Genomic DNA, 15696 nt, shown 5'->3' on the forward strand with positions numbered 1-15696 from the left:
TTTCCAGCACACGTGGATGGCCTGTTCCTGCACCTTCAAGAGTTCCTGCTTGAAGAGTATCCAACCTTCCTGGACTCCTTTGCCTTTCAGAACTGCCTTCCAAGGAACTCTGCCAACCAAGTCCCTAAACAGGCCAAAGTCTGCCCACCAGCAGTCCAAAGTGGCAGTTCTGTAGCCCCCCTCCTTGCTTCTCTAAGTACAGAAAACTATCGTTTTATGGTCACTATGCCCAAGACAGCCTCCAACCACCACATCCCCTACAAGACCTTCTCTGTTTGCAAACAGCAGGTCCAGTAGGGAACCTTCCCTTGTCGGTTCCTTCACCAGCTGTGTCAGGAAGTGATCTTCCACACACTCCAGGACCCTCCAGGACTGTTCCCTCTCTGCTGTGTTATATTTCCAGCAGATATCCAGGAAGTTGAAGTCCCCTACAAGTACAAGGGGAAGCGACCGTGAAGCTTCTCCCAGCTGCCTATGGAATATTTTGTCTATCTCTTCATCCTGGTTAGGTGGTCTACAGCAAACTCCCACCATGAGATCTGACTCAGAGGAAAACTTAAACCATGCACCCCTGATTTAAACACTCAATTAAAAGAGCAACAAGTTAAACAAGTCTTGAGTGCTCTCACCTCCAAGTTTTGCTTTCCGTATTCCTCTACGGCTCTTTCTTCAGCTAACCCACAGCTGCCATACTCTAAAGGAGTAAACACTGTCGTTGGTACATTGATATAGTCACACTAAAAATAAAAGAACAAAATTTATATTTAGACTATGCAAGTTCTACACAGTACATCACAGGAAAAGCTGTATTAGCACTTCTTATTTTACAAAACACATGCAGTGCCCACAGTCAAGTGGACAAATCAATTCACGTTATTGCAATCTGGAGGTAAAAGTTGAAGTTGCATTCTTATAGCTTTACCTTTGTGGAACTACCACCATAAAGCCTGCGGGCAAGCAGTTTCCCTGCTTGAATGGCAACTGGAGTAAGCTCAAGCTTTCCATCCAATATATCCCCAATAGCGTAAACATAAGGCACATTGGTTTGTTCTTCATCATTTACAGGTACTTTCCCATTTCTTTAAAACAAAGAAAGAGAGAACAGAGTTCAGTATCATAACCTTCCTCAGAGCTCAGCAGAACAGGGGAGAAGCTCTGCTACGAAGATGTTATTCTAACTACTGAACGCATTCTACTCAATATGCTAATGCTTTTCTTTATTTCAATTGCAAACTCTTCAGAGCATCAATTACCTCCAACTCTGACCCATGGCTGAAGTCAGTATTCAGGGGGCCAGTTTTGACCTGAGCAATGCATGCATCTGATGACGAAGAAGTTAATCAACAACTTTAGACTTATGATCTTTTACTTGATTATTATACACCTTGCAATGTACATTTTCCCCTATGGGGAAACAAGAGCTGCAATGTCACTCATGTTTAAGTAAGCTGGCTTGGTAAATTGTTAGCTGCTGCAACCTGATTTCAATTTTTCTCTCTCATGAGCAACATAATGCTGTCTCTTCCTTCGCACCAGTTTTTCACTGACATCAGGGAGAAACAAGCAAAAAGTTAAATCTGTAGGAAGTGAGTAGTTTACTCCCTCTTTAAATCTCTAGATTAACATATCACGTGAGTTGAATGAAGTGTTTAACAGAATATTAAACTGTAGTTTCTAGGTAAATTAAGCAAATATATTAAGCATATTTTCTCATTCAGAAGAGTTTTTATGAAATACATATTAAAGAAATTAACTTAATGAACAAGTTTAGTCAAACCCAGGAGATAAAAGGTTTTAGAGGATCACATAATTGCCAGGTACGAGAGTAAGGATTTTTAAAGCAAGCATGCATCATGAGGTATTGTTAAAGAGGTAAAATAAAAAATGTCATTGCACTCAGTGCTTTAAGGGGAGTTGAGCAATACTTACTTCTCATTGATTTTGACACCAATTGTCTCTAAACCAATGTTTCTGGTACATGCATCACGACCAATAGCTATCAAAACCTGAAAAAAGCAAAATTCAATGCAATAATGTTATGTAAGAAAAGTGTAATCGGCATAACACTTCCTTTGGTCTTTTCTTCTGAAAAAATGGAAGCATACAATTTAAGTGACTTTTCAAAAACTTTCTGAAAGAGTTCCCAACAGGTCAGGCTCTTCCATGTGCAAATTGTTTCCGAGATGCAACAATCAGCAAAATATTAATACCAGAACAAAAATAAAGGAAACAACACTGTTCACATGAACTAAATTCCAGGCATGTAAAGTCTCCACCCTCTCTGCTGACAGGGCTCAGCTGAAGACGAATACTGAAATTTTGTGTATTTGTTTTTGCCAGTAATTTATACGAACAATTTTTTAAGCAAGATTTCCCTTCCCTTTTTTCCTGAACAACTTTTCAAGTATCTTAATACATTTTCATGTGCTGCTATATTCAGTTATTTCAAATCCAGAAGTGCTTACAGTGTTATATTCTTCTTCAAAGATTTCTGGTCCCTCAGTAGACTTTGCTGTCACCTTCAGTCTTCCAGGCATGCCTTCCTCCAGCCGTTCAACCTGTTGAAATATTTGCAAGCTCAGAATGACTTCGAGCAGCAGAGGTCACTTACACTGTAATTTCAAACTCTGACCTACTAATCTATCATTCAGCAGTAAAAAAAAAAGCTTAATCTCATGAAACATTTATTTCTGTACAGAGCCAAAGTCTTCTCAGACAGCACACGCACTCTACATGTGCTGTTTAAAGTAACTTTGCATGGAGAGAAGAAACCTAAAGAAAGCACTTGCCTGCACAGGTACAAACTTCCTGATGAACTTCACGCCATGCGTTTCCATGTAGGCACCTATTCTTTCTGCCATTTCTTGGTCAAAGCCCCGAAGGAGTATGGAACGCACCATCACTGTCACATCCAGCCCCAGACCAGCGAGAAATCCTGCGCACTCCAGAGCCACATAGGAAGCACCCACAACGAGAGTTTTGCCAGGGCAGTAAGGCAGGGAGAAGAGGTCATCACTAAAAAGAAAAGAAGTGTAAGTCACAAGGTACTTCCAACACAAGCTTGTTTGTCTTTGCAAACACTAAAGCAGACAAAATCCAGTCCATCATGCCTTTTCATCTCACCTTGTAATACAATATTCTTTATCACCAGGGATACCCAAGTATCTAGGCCTTTCTCCCGTTGCCAGGACAAAAGTCTCTGCTGTGTGATAGGTTACTTGTCCTTTTCTATTAGTTGCCTGTTTATATAGACACAGATAGAAAAGTCTTTAACGTAGGAACATGTTTTAACATAAAATTAAAAAGTTATGTAATCTTCCTCTTAGGTATTGTGGATATGTTGAAGAATGAAGAACAAGCAGTTTAAAACAAGAGCTAATGCTTTTAGAGAAGCCATGCAGGTCACAAACTATCAGGCTTTTCTCACAGTTGTTAGGAGAACTGAAAATCACTTACTCTTTAAATCCTGCCCATTTCAACTACTCATTTAGATTGAGGTGTTCAGAACTTTACTTTCAAGGTACAAAAAGCCACAACAAATTAAGACCCCAATGCCCTCCCTTTCCAATAAAAGGCCAACAGAATGCCAGTGACAGAATAACTTCAATTAGTTTAGGCTGATGTAGAAGTTAAAAAAAGTATCTAGTTACATAGTTTTAGAGGGCGTAAGACCCAATCTTAAACTAATTCAAACTAATTTGACCTCTAGAGGCCCTTGTACTTGGGAAATTTCATCTTGCCAACGCATCTCTCAAAATCTGATGCTCATTCTTGCTCTTTAGTAATTTTCCAACACAGATTAAGGGAAACTTCCTCCTCATCGAGGCATCAGGTAATTCAGCTTGGGATCTCAGGATGTCATCTAGTCCAACCTGCTGAAAATCTCTGTTCTACTTCATTTCTAGACTAAGGACACTTAAGTACATGACCTGCATACCTCAATGCTACAACAGTTGGTAGATGAGGTAAATTGAGCATACTACTATCTTTTAAGTGCTAGTCTCTTGGTACAAAACACATGTACCTCAGCCTTCATAAACCCATACTGAAAACAGACAATTACACCCACTGAACCAAAGAGTCATCTTCAATATGCACTGCTTCCAAGTTAACCTTGCCACCATATGATCACTAGCAACAAGATTGCCAGCACATGTTTTGTCTTGCAAAACCGACAGTGTAATCCGTATGCTGATACAGCATAAGGTTCTAGGAGCACTGTTACGCAAGTGCTTAATCTGAATTTAATTTCAATAATTTTTATGCTTTAGTATGAAGATTTTCCAAGTGACAAAATCACAAAGCTAAAGCTTTTCTTGTTTGGTTGGTTGGTTTGGGGTTTTTTTTGGATTTGCTTTTTTTTTCCCCCCCTCCTCACTCAGGCTGCTGATCTCGGTCATGAAGTTACAGCTGAGACCACCTTATTCTGTTCATGCAAGATGTAAGTTTACAGATATCCACACTACTCTTACCTAACAGTTACTAAACACTGTGGCAAGTACTAAAGTACAGTAATAATTTGAATCAATAATTTATCTCACAAGTGAGTTTTCAACTTTAGTTGACTTAAGTAAGCAATGTTGAGATGAAGCCTTTTCCCTGTTGGATTTTAAAACGCAGTCTTAGAACATGAGTTCTCACACAACTAAATGTTTTAAACACAGTACATACCTTAATTTTGTGTGGTTCAATGAATTCCCCGTAAGAATTGAGGTACGTCACAGACTTCTCTCTTAAGGAGACTCGATAGCCCCAGTTTAAAGAACCAATGTAGTTTTGAATTGCTTCTACCATAACCTCCCAGTTGTGTTTAACTGAAACAAGACATTAATTTCCTATTTAATGAAATCAAAGTACAATGAACCCTTTAAGAAAAAACATAGCATGATGTTCCATGAATAAGACAAGAAAATATCACTATCAGTAATGAAGACAAATGTTAGTCTTGTTCTACCATGCTAATATTTACCTGACTTGTTACTCTCTGAAGTAAGTCCATTCTAGAAGTTCTTTAATTTGGATAACACAGGGAACAAAACACAATTAGCTTTCAACTCTAAAGGTTTCTATGACTCAAGAAGGAGGATGTCTTGGTCTGTCCTGTGTTCTTACTAACCTTGTTCTTCATACTGCCACCCATATTTCCTTGAATCTTGGAGCGCCTGACCCAGAAGTGCTGCTTGATGCATTAGCTTCTTAGGAATGCAACCTACATTTACACATGTGCCACCAAGTCCTAAGATGGAAAGAACCATGTTATTACCTGCATGAACAGCATATTTATGCTTTTCCTATCATGTGCTTCATATAACCACCCATATATCAGTTGGTGGCTTATTACAGCCACACAAGTAACATGGTATTTCTGTTGTAATAGACATTTAAAATACAATTAACACACTAAGCTTACAAGTCTGTATATAGTTTAAGAGGTTACTTCACTCATTGAGCCAAGAAGGGTACAGTGTCTTGTCTTAAACAGAGCCAGAATATCTACTCCACAGTGCTTCAGGTTTCAGTCAGATTAGCAAATAAGCAACACAAAAAGCCCAGAGTTCCTAGAGTCTAATATCACCTATTATGTGGAATTTGAAATACGTATTGATTTCAAATCTTTAGCTATGAAAGCACATTCATACTTTGACTCAAAAAAACTTGACCAATGAAGTTCCTCACTCATTCTCAGCTGCCAATAACATCAGACAGCAGCTGCTGTTAATGATGGAAAGGTGAAGCATGCATAGGCACACTGTTCTAGAGGAAGCCTAGATCAGTTGTCCACAAAACAGAATTAAATGAACTAAAAGGCAAAAAAAAACCAACCCCACAAACACAAGAATGTAAACATATGCATGCACACATTACCTGGACATGGTTTGAAAGTGAACAGAACTGAACGGCATTTGACTTATTTGAGTTAGCAATACACAGAACAGAAATAACTGTCCAGAAAAATAGTCACAGCAGGAGAACAACTGATCTGTGTTCTAGAATTACAGGAATTAAGCCACAAATTCTAAGAATACAAATCCATAATGTCTAATAAGTCAATACGTATCACTGGCAGTCAAACATCATAAAATACAAGTTAACAGAAGCTTACCCCATGAAGTTCCAAGAGGTGTTGGAACAACATAATCCAATACCATTACCTTCTTTCCCAAGGCAGCAGCTTCCTATAAAAGATGAAGACAGGTCAGTATTGCTGAATTTTGGCTTGACAAAGAAAGTCTGTCTGTCCATTTACAGTCATGATATACTTAGTACTAACAGAAGGCTCCTTTGCTGCTTTTATCATATATGGCTCTTCATCTACTTCATTAGCCAAAAATTCAAGTCCCTCAAAAGCTATTACTCTCCTCCAAACTGTGAATGGATGCTTGTGTTCAACACTGCACCCATATCATCCTACACTGTCAAAAGCCACAGTCTGAAGAAGGTACAAGATGGGCTTATTAGCTTACAATCCTCCTCTACCTCACCCAGATAAACATTTATGCTGTTAGCTCTCCTTTTCTTTCAGGAGGGCAGGACTGACTTGGCATATTCATGAATGAATGACACTAATAAACTGGAGACAGTTCAGTGGAGGACCACCAAAATGGTCAGTGGGGTGGATCACACACCCTACAAGAAGAGTGAGGGAGCTGGGCATGTTTGGCCTGGAGAAAAGGTGGGAAGACCTTCCAATACCGATGAGGAGGTCATTAAGATGTCTGCACCAGGCTCTTCACACTGACAAGTTGTGGAGGGACAAAAGACAAAGGCCATAAGTTGAAACAAGAGAGTTTCAGACTGGATATAAGAACAACTTTCACACCATGAGGATGTTCAAGCAGTGAAGCAGTTCACCCAGAGAAGCTCTGCCATCTCCATCCCTGGCTCTTTTTAAGACCCAAACGGATGAGGTCCTGCATAATCTTCCTGGACCTCACAGTGCACCCTTCTTGGAGCAAAAGCTTAGACTAGACATCCTCCTAATGTCCTTTCCAACCTGAATAATCCTATGACACTCTAGCCAAGGAATTACCAGGCACTTGACTGAAACTACCTGTTGTTTGATCTTTGAAGGGCTTACATAAAATCTGTTTAAGAACTCCTGCACAGTTACTGCAATCCTGCCTTAAACAAGCTTTTGTCAGCTACCTTGTATTCTGTGAAAACCTGACTTCTCTCATAATGAGGAGTTTAGTAATTAACACCAAGTTTATAACTGATGTCCCAGAAGGCACTGTGAGGAAAGACGGAGTATTCTGAAAATGCCCAATTAATATTGGCCAATTGAAGCAGTGCTATATCACCTTCTCCTGCCTTTCTTATACTCATCTAGTTTAAGTTGCACACCTAACTACTGTTGTACAGCAATTGCCAAGGCTGTCAAGAATAACATCACCATGCCCAAACCATAAACTAGTGGTTGAGATACATGGCTGAGAGGTGGGAAATGTGGGTTCAGATATCTCAGAGAAGCAAAAACAGAATCTGTATTTTAGTCCTGAGGCACTTTGAACAACAGCTATTTGAGTAAGAGGCACATGATCTCTATCACTATTTCTGAAAAAGCAGCTAGAAAGAGAAATAAAAAGTGAGCCAGTTCCTAGGCAGAACAGCTGAAAGCACTTCATTTTAGATGACGGGTGGTTTAGAATCCTCAACAGTCAGAAGTACTTCAAGAATAGCCCTCAGGTTTTGCAGATTACCATTTGGAAGTGTTAAAGTGCTTGTGTATTACACATGAAGAGGAGATATTTGAAAAACTTCCGGTTCCACCCTCAGCCAGGAACCTAGAACCTACTATTAGGATCAAGACCTAAATAGGCATTGGCTAGAAACTGGTACACACAAACCATGATTTCCTCAGTGAGCACATTACTAGACCACTACTGATTCATTAATTAACAAGTTGAACAGTAATCATCATCAAAATATAGACTGTTTTTATACTACTGAGATTAATACAGAGACCAACTTTTGAAGAAGTTTCATATACAACCTGTTATTTGATGCAATTTTTATGTCATACCTTGGAACACGCAAGTCCACCTGAGCCACCACCAATAATAATGAGATCATAATCATAAGGTTCCGCAATTTTGCTATCCCCAAGAAGTTTCTGCAGTGATCCATCCTGATAAGCCTGTAAAAAAATAAAAAACCAACAAATTAAATTACCACAGACATTTCTGAGCAAGCAAACACTGCATGATGTTACCTTCTCTGACATACATCGCTCAGTCTACTAAGTCACACAAAATTTAATTATGACCAAACAGCAAGTTTACTCACCAGTCTTGTCTACTTCCAGCTGATTTTTAAAGAAAAATTACCTGGTAAGTTGAATCACAGCCGCCTACATGCGTTCCATTCACAAATACATTAGGCACTGTCCTCTGATTTGTTAGCTCTGCTAACACTTGCTGAATACTGGGTCCATCAGCTAAGAATAAAAGAAACGGGGACATGAGAGAACAATTTTCAAAAAGGAAGCTTCTAAAACAACCCAAGTATTACAGGTTTGGACTGCAATATACTGTCGGCCTGCCAAGAAAACTATTCTAAGCATTGCACTTGTAGACTTCCTGAACAGAAGCAAGTCTTCAGAAACTCCTTCTCAAAGGAGAATGCTTAAATACCAAGGATAAATTGGTGCTTCAAGCCGTAATTCCCCAGGACAGAGTAAAGTTGAAGTAATAGAGTTTAGTCTCTGTATTTCCTGGATTCTTATCAGTCTCTTCTCAAGTGTCACACTTGGTACTACACAAAGATTATTTTCCAGGTGTCACAGGAGATCATACAGACAGTTTTCTTTCATGAGAATTGTCTGGCTTTGGACTTTGCTCTGTGTAAGTGCACACGGTTTTGCCCAGCAGCTTTGTACTATGAGATTATGGGGATGGGAAGAATGAACATGCTCTTCTACTTACCCTAAAGCTACCTTCACACTTTTTCTACCTACCACACTGCCTTAAATCTTCCAGTTTTTAAGATTATCATTGCCTGACCTGACCTGTCAGCTGAATCATCACACCTACACAGGCTCAATTTAGATCTCAGTTCTCCAGCAGTAAATGTGGGTATGAGAATTTACAGCAGTCACTTTGACTAAAATCTTTTTATTCCAAGACCATATATATTTAGTATAAGTAATGAGAGCAATTGCAAGGGAAAGACATTCCTAATTAGGAGTAATTACAGAAAAAAAAAGGCTGTGTGCTGCACTCTGCATATCTTGGGCTGTAATTAGTTCACAGTATCACAACTTTAAAGAAAAGTAAAAATAAGTAAGAAGAGATGCTTTGGAGCGATAAATAAGTACTTTTTTTTCCAAGCACTGCTCAAGCACAAGAAAACAGGAAAAAATTGTTAACACAATCAACAGCTTGTCAACAGTGCAATTAAGAGGCTGCTAAGAATTATGGTAGAAACTACTTGTTCTTAAACTGACATGAAAAACTATATGCATAGGGCACTATACATGTATTAAAACTAATGAAGCTTGGGCTATAAACCCCCCCCTCCTCAAACTAGCAACAGTCAAATAACTGGAATTTACCCTTCTTTCCAATGACTCGGCAACTTTCCCTATGAAGGTCACTCATATACAAAGTCAAACATTAACTATTCAGTTAAAGCCACAAGAGAACCTGAGGAAGAAAAAATATCACATTTTCTCCCCCTAAAAAACAGAGCTCCTCAGAGGAAGAAAACAGAACTCACATCCTCTATCAGAGCTTGGTGGTGATTTTTACAGAAAGAGTCAAAGCCTTCAGCTGTATTAAAAACACCTCCTGCATTAAAATTCATATTGAAGCCTCATTGCTGTTATTTCTACATATATTACAATTGAATTTAATTGCTGCATATATCCTCCAATTAGTTCAAGACAGCTTAAAGAATCATGCACAGTCACCCATTTTTAGTTTCATTATCAGCATGTGACAGATTTTGTTTCCACTTACCAACTACATCCAGTTCCAAGGCATAATAATCCACACGCAGAGAGCGGAACAGTTCCTTCACCTACAGCAGAAACAGACACGACATCAGTGCAAAGCTCTCACAGGACTCAATACGCAGCTCAGGGTGAAACTAGTTTTTTGGACATACACGGATAACTTCCAAGTTTCAGCTATTATGCTTTGAGGGCCTCACTCTACGTGCCTTTTGTAAAATTTGGCACTACTACTAGATTTTGCATGTTCCTCACCTAAGGCCAGGCTATTTAAGAGCATTCAGATTAAGCATCCCACATCACAGCAACCTTCCAATACAAGTTTCATTACCTTAAGAAAAAGTTTCTATATACAATTTGCTTATAGCTGCAGACTTCTCTATCTCCAACAGATACCAAAAGCCATGAGAATAAGTGTCATATGGAAAACATCAAGAAGAAAGAAAGTAGCAGCCAGATTCCTTGATAGTACTAAGGAAAGAAAGGTAAAAAGGAAATAGATGATAACATGTAAAACAAAACATTGCCAAACAAGTGTATAAAAATAGACTCCCTGAGAGTACTCAGAGCTAGGGCAGCTCATCCCTACCAGTTCTGCCTTCACTTTTGGTTGCTGTGCTTCAGAGAAGTTTTAGAACAAGAAGAGTTAGGTTTAACATAAAGAAAAGATTGGGAAAGAAATAACTCTGTTTAAATAAATAATTGACTACCTTATTGAAGGAAGAAGAGAAGTTGTGGTGGATGGAATAAGAGCTAACAGTCTTGAACTACATCAAGGGATTGAGATGAGACTTTACAAAAAGCTTTTCCTAACAGCAAGACACTGGAAGATATTGCCCAGGTAGATGACAACGTTCCTCAGTGAGTGTCTTCAAAGTACACGGCAAAGTGTCCGAACTACCACTTGATAAAGAAAATATTTTTGATGTTGGCATGATCCATGCTGTTCTGGTGCCAAAGGCTGAGTATTCCAGTGCTTTCTACAGACAAACAAAGCTTGGCAAACATGGCAAGTTTCCTACCACATCATGTATCAACCGTAATATACAAAAATATGCTCTTCTTGTATAACCGATTGCATTAGATCTACAACTACAGAATAATTTAAGTTGTAAGGGACCTTTGGAGGTCATCTGATCTAACTCCCTGCTCAAAGCAAGGCCAAATGTGAAGGTTGCTCAAGTTGCTCAAAACACTGTCTGGTCCAGTTCTGAATTATTGACAAGGAGGGAGATACCATAACCTCTCTGGGCTGTTCCAATGTTTGACCGTCCTCACAGTGAAGAATTCCCATTTTATATCACTGGAGTATCTCTTGTTGCCACTTGTACTCATTGACCTGTGCCCTTTAGGTGGCCCTAAAAATTTTTGTCCTAAACTTACCACTACCTTCAGACTTGCTTACTGGAATGACTACAGACTGAATAAAAGGGAAATGGAAGTGGAACCATTCCAAACCTCTTGCTCTGCAGCTGCTGTTACAATGCCCAAGCTGAATGTCATGAAAGATCTGAAAAGCAAAGCTTACAGGGACTGCTGCTATGAAGTGGTAAGCTAAGAATCTGGAAGGAAGTCACAAAATTAGCTACTTGGCTGCTGGTTCAGTTTGCAGCAAAGCAGCAGAGTAACAGGCAAGTTTTCATCAGTGGCTTTGTTATTTTGTGTTTGTTTTTTTTAAACTTAAAATATTACAACAACAACTGGCAGGGGGAGGACAGGCCAGAGGACATTTGTAGAACAAGAAAGGATTACACTCAAGAAAGGACAGATTTAAGAGAATGCATTTAGGCAACTTTTACACTTAACTGAATATATGGAGGGGGAAAAAAAATAATCAAACAAATGTCAGCATCCTAATTAGAAGTAGTTATTGCACTTTATGAATAGACCATTCTTGTGCTAATGGAAAAGAAAGAAAAGTAACAAGTATATGATAAGTTACGAAATGTTCAATACAGACAAGAGATAATAGATTATTTCATCTCGGAAAAGATTAGGAGGAGTAGAGAGGTATCACAGACTAATCATGAGTAATATCTAGATAAGGGGAACAGGAAATGATTTCTGAGAAATACTCACTGGAGCAAACTGCAACAACTGCATTTACCAGAAAACAAATCTGAAATGGAAAGGAAGTAAACCTCCATACATTATATAAACCAGAGAACCTATGGCCACCTGACACTGTAAAAGCCAAAATTAAAAGGAGATCAAAACAGCTACTAGACCAACTAGTGAAAGAAAGATCCACTGAAAACTTTTAACTCAAGAAATCTAATACAAAATCAGGTCAGGAAACTCCTGAGCCACAGAGTGCTGGGAACTTCAGCAGCATACTGGGAAATTTCCTTCCTTATACCTCAATCCTAAAAATATAATTTCTCCAACAAGTACCTGGGACAGGATACTAGGTTGTATGGTCACTGGTACAACCATTTACTTCCCTTCTAATCAACACGATGGCCTCATTTACTTCCTAAACCCTTCCAGTTTACACAAAGAGACTAGAAAAAATTCCAGATATTACTAAACAGTAGATAATTTCTCTAAATCTGAGAAACTGGTCTACCACTTTAAAAAACACTTCCTGGAGATGCTTTCTGTCACTAGGGTGGCTAAGCACATTTGAAATAAGCTTCATACAGTGAAGTTCAGTAATAATGGTGTGTCCTAAGTCTGCTCTTTCTCACATATCAGCTAACATTCTGTAATAGCTACAGCTGAATTGACCAGAAACCCTTGTGGATACAGAACATAATTGGTAATAGCATAACACAACTAGAATAACCGGCAACTTCTACGCAACCACAGTTTTTGCTCTTCAAATAATTTCAACATATGACAGTGTTCAGATTTGGCAATTTTTCACACTAGAAACTTGTTTTATTTATGCCTTTCTACCTTACTCACCATTAATCTTTTTGAGGTAGTAAGATATTAAAGAACAGTCAAGTTAAGCTATGACAAGGAAGTCATTCTAACACCACTGCTTCAGCGCTACTGCCTTGCTAAAGCAATTAAACAATAAATTCCATTTGCAGAAAAAGAACTGCACAATTGCCCAGTCATGCTACTAGCTAAACTGAACAGAATCAACTACTTAATTCATTTAGAGAATTTATTCACAGTACTTTTCTGAAGAAAAGCACAATCTTAATTTTCTTCCAGCATGGCTACATCCATTTGAAATAAAGAATTCTTCCTACCCCAACAAATTAGGTCCTTTTAGAGCACGAGTGTTCTCTGCACTAGTGCTAAACATCATCAGTTTTCCAATTAATTCTACCAAAAGCACATTGCTAACAACCATCCACAGTAAAAGAGACACAGCACACCCTATTCATATCCGTCTGTCTTCGGGAACTCAAAACTATGTGATTACAGGCTAAGTACCCAAGCTGTAACTACACTTCCAAATTATATCCACTTCATTAATTCTACAGACTAGATCAGCCAGCACGAATGCTGCTTTACCCATTGTTCTCCCATTCCTTCCCTATTTTCTAAGTCTTCAGAGTTGTTAATACACTGCTACAGATATTTGTTTTATCACTTGCTGTCTTATGTGTGACTTCCTTCTCTCATAAGCTTTCTTCCTCCAATTGTCCCTCTGCAATACATACCTCTTCTACACGTTCACTTCATCATATTACCTTTCTCTCCATTCTTAACAGGAAAGTAAGCAAAGTAAATCTGCCTACTAGAGCAATCAGCTCTTCTCCCACCTCCTTCCCCAATTTTATCACCTATTCCTTCACAAAGATTCACAGCAGCTCTTTCAGCTCTCCCTCCTAGAAAGGAACATGAGAAAGGGCCCTCCTGCTCCCAATATTCATTCTTCCCTTTCCAAGACAGTATTCCTCATATCTGATTCTTTCCTTGAAGCAAGTAATTCTGCCTAATGGAGAAGCTCTGAACGAATGCAGGAAAAAATATTAATCTAGAATTTAATTACTGGACTACAATCAAGTTTATGTTTTGCTTTAGCTCCTTGTGTTAGCCCAGCCCCATGGCAATAGCAGAAACACATGAAGGAAAAGGCTGCAAGGTTTAAAAAGTTGCTATGTCATTTTATGATCTCAAAAACATTGGACTGAGCACCATGCATATCAACACTTGAGCAACTACGATCACTAAAAGCACACAAAGCAACACAGACAGGCACAGCTAAGTATTTCTCAATGGACAGCACTGAAGTCCTCAACAAAGTGGTTTCTCTTCAACTAAAGAGAAGATCTTTGTCAACTACACTAGACTTGAGCAAGTCTCCAACTCTATCATTACTTCACTTACTAAAATTCCCATTAAGCCAATAAGTAAGCAAATTCTAGAGGCTCTGAGCTGCCCACTATGCTATACTATACTATGGCTGCCAAAACATTCTTGGAGAGGAGGCATTGGTTTTTCCTGCCCTCTCATACACAGAAGCTTCCTTTCCCAAAACCTCAATTAAGTTGTGAGTGAGATAGGATATATTAAGCTAAGTTTCCTACAACAGCATCATAATATTTCCTCCCTCACAAGAGCTACTGGAGCTAAACCTAACCTACACATGGGAGTGCAGCTTCTGAATGTTTTCCAGGTTGTTAATACCACTGAGGAACACCAGGACTTGATCCCACAGTTCCAATTCTGTTTTTCCACCAGCCACATCAAATACTATATTATGAGGTTTAACAAACACTTCATAACACACTCTTTGTAAACATTCAAGAATCATAATGCCGACAAACACCCAGATTCTGTATAGGCTATGACTATATTGTCCTGGTATCGTAAAATTATAATGAAGATCCTGGAGTTTTTTTAATGACTCTGGCTCACTAATAACAGCTACCCTGTGATACTGACACATAACCAGGGCTTAGAAAGATCTTTTTCTCTAAACATCACAGTTAATCAATAAGCTTTTTGTTGTTTTTTTAAAAGACACGTTAGTATTTAGAACTTTCACTCTTGCTGCAGATTCAACCTTCTCCCTCAATTTTCAAAACCAGCAGGAAACTTAACTTATCCCTCCCCAGGGACTCATCTTTGTCCAAGCTGAACACCAATGTAGTGCGAGAAAGCAACACAACCACTACCCTGACTCTTCAAGTACCAGATACAAAAGCTGTTTAGCTGAGGAACAAGCACACTGCCCACAGCTTCCCACACATTTATCACCCCTTCACTCACAGGGCAAGAGGAAAGAACTGCTAAGGTCGCTCGTTCGTATAAGGATAAGGACGTTTCCAGGGGATGGCACCTGGTATTTAACTTACGAGGGATTGATATAGCGCTACAAAACTACTGCCCAAATCCCAAAGGCGCCGTCACAAGCAGTAGCATCCCCACAACGTTTGCTTTCCGCCCCTCTTCGCCTTGCGCACTTCCCCCGGCCGGGGCGGGCCGCCAGGCGTGCGAGCGGGCGCCCTCAGGGCAGATGTCTCTCGCCTCGCACAAGGACCGCACCAGGCCTGCCTCCTTCTCCTCCCGGCGAGACACCCTCCGCCCGGCGAGAGGAGGGGAAGCAACTCCGAGAGCCCCCCCTCCGGCGGCTGCCAGCCCGAGGAGAAGGCCGGCGGGAGAGCGCGCCGAAGTGATTGCCGCCGCCTCACCTTGTTGCAATAGGGGCAGTAGCTCTTGCTGAAGATCATGACGCGGTGGGAGGCGATGAGGGTCCGCACCTGGAGCTTCAGGCCGTCCCAATCCGGGAGCTGGGTCTGGACCGGCGGCGGGATGGGCAAGCCCATGGGGGGGGG

General features: G+C 39.8%; 1 protein-coding gene across 1 annotated transcript; it reads right to left on the reverse strand.

Annotated features, from left to right (window-relative positions):
* Positions 1–629: 629 nt before the first annotated feature.
* Positions 630–15687, reverse strand: LOC104538545 (thioredoxin reductase 3-like; the record flags this gene model as incomplete). Its single annotated transcript, XM_010181779.1, has 13 exons — positions 15553–15687; positions 9960–10020; positions 8328–8437; positions 8024–8137; positions 6104–6176; positions 5117–5236; positions 4672–4814; positions 3124–3239; positions 2790–3015; positions 2466–2558; positions 1930–2006; positions 923–1079; positions 630–737 (listed from the first exon to the last, which is right to left on the reverse strand). Coding segments are annotated over exons 1-13 (1533 nt in total), but the record flags the coding sequence as incomplete, so codon positions are not given.
* Between the last annotated feature and the right edge of the window lie 9 nt (positions 15688–15696).

This window comes from Mesitornis unicolor, unplaced genomic scaffold, assembly GCF_000695765.1.
Source record: "Mesitornis unicolor isolate BGI_N332 unplaced genomic scaffold, ASM69576v1 scaffold6293, whole genome shotgun sequence".
NCBI lineage: Eukaryota > Metazoa > Chordata > Aves > Mesitornithiformes > Mesitornithidae > Mesitornis > Mesitornis unicolor.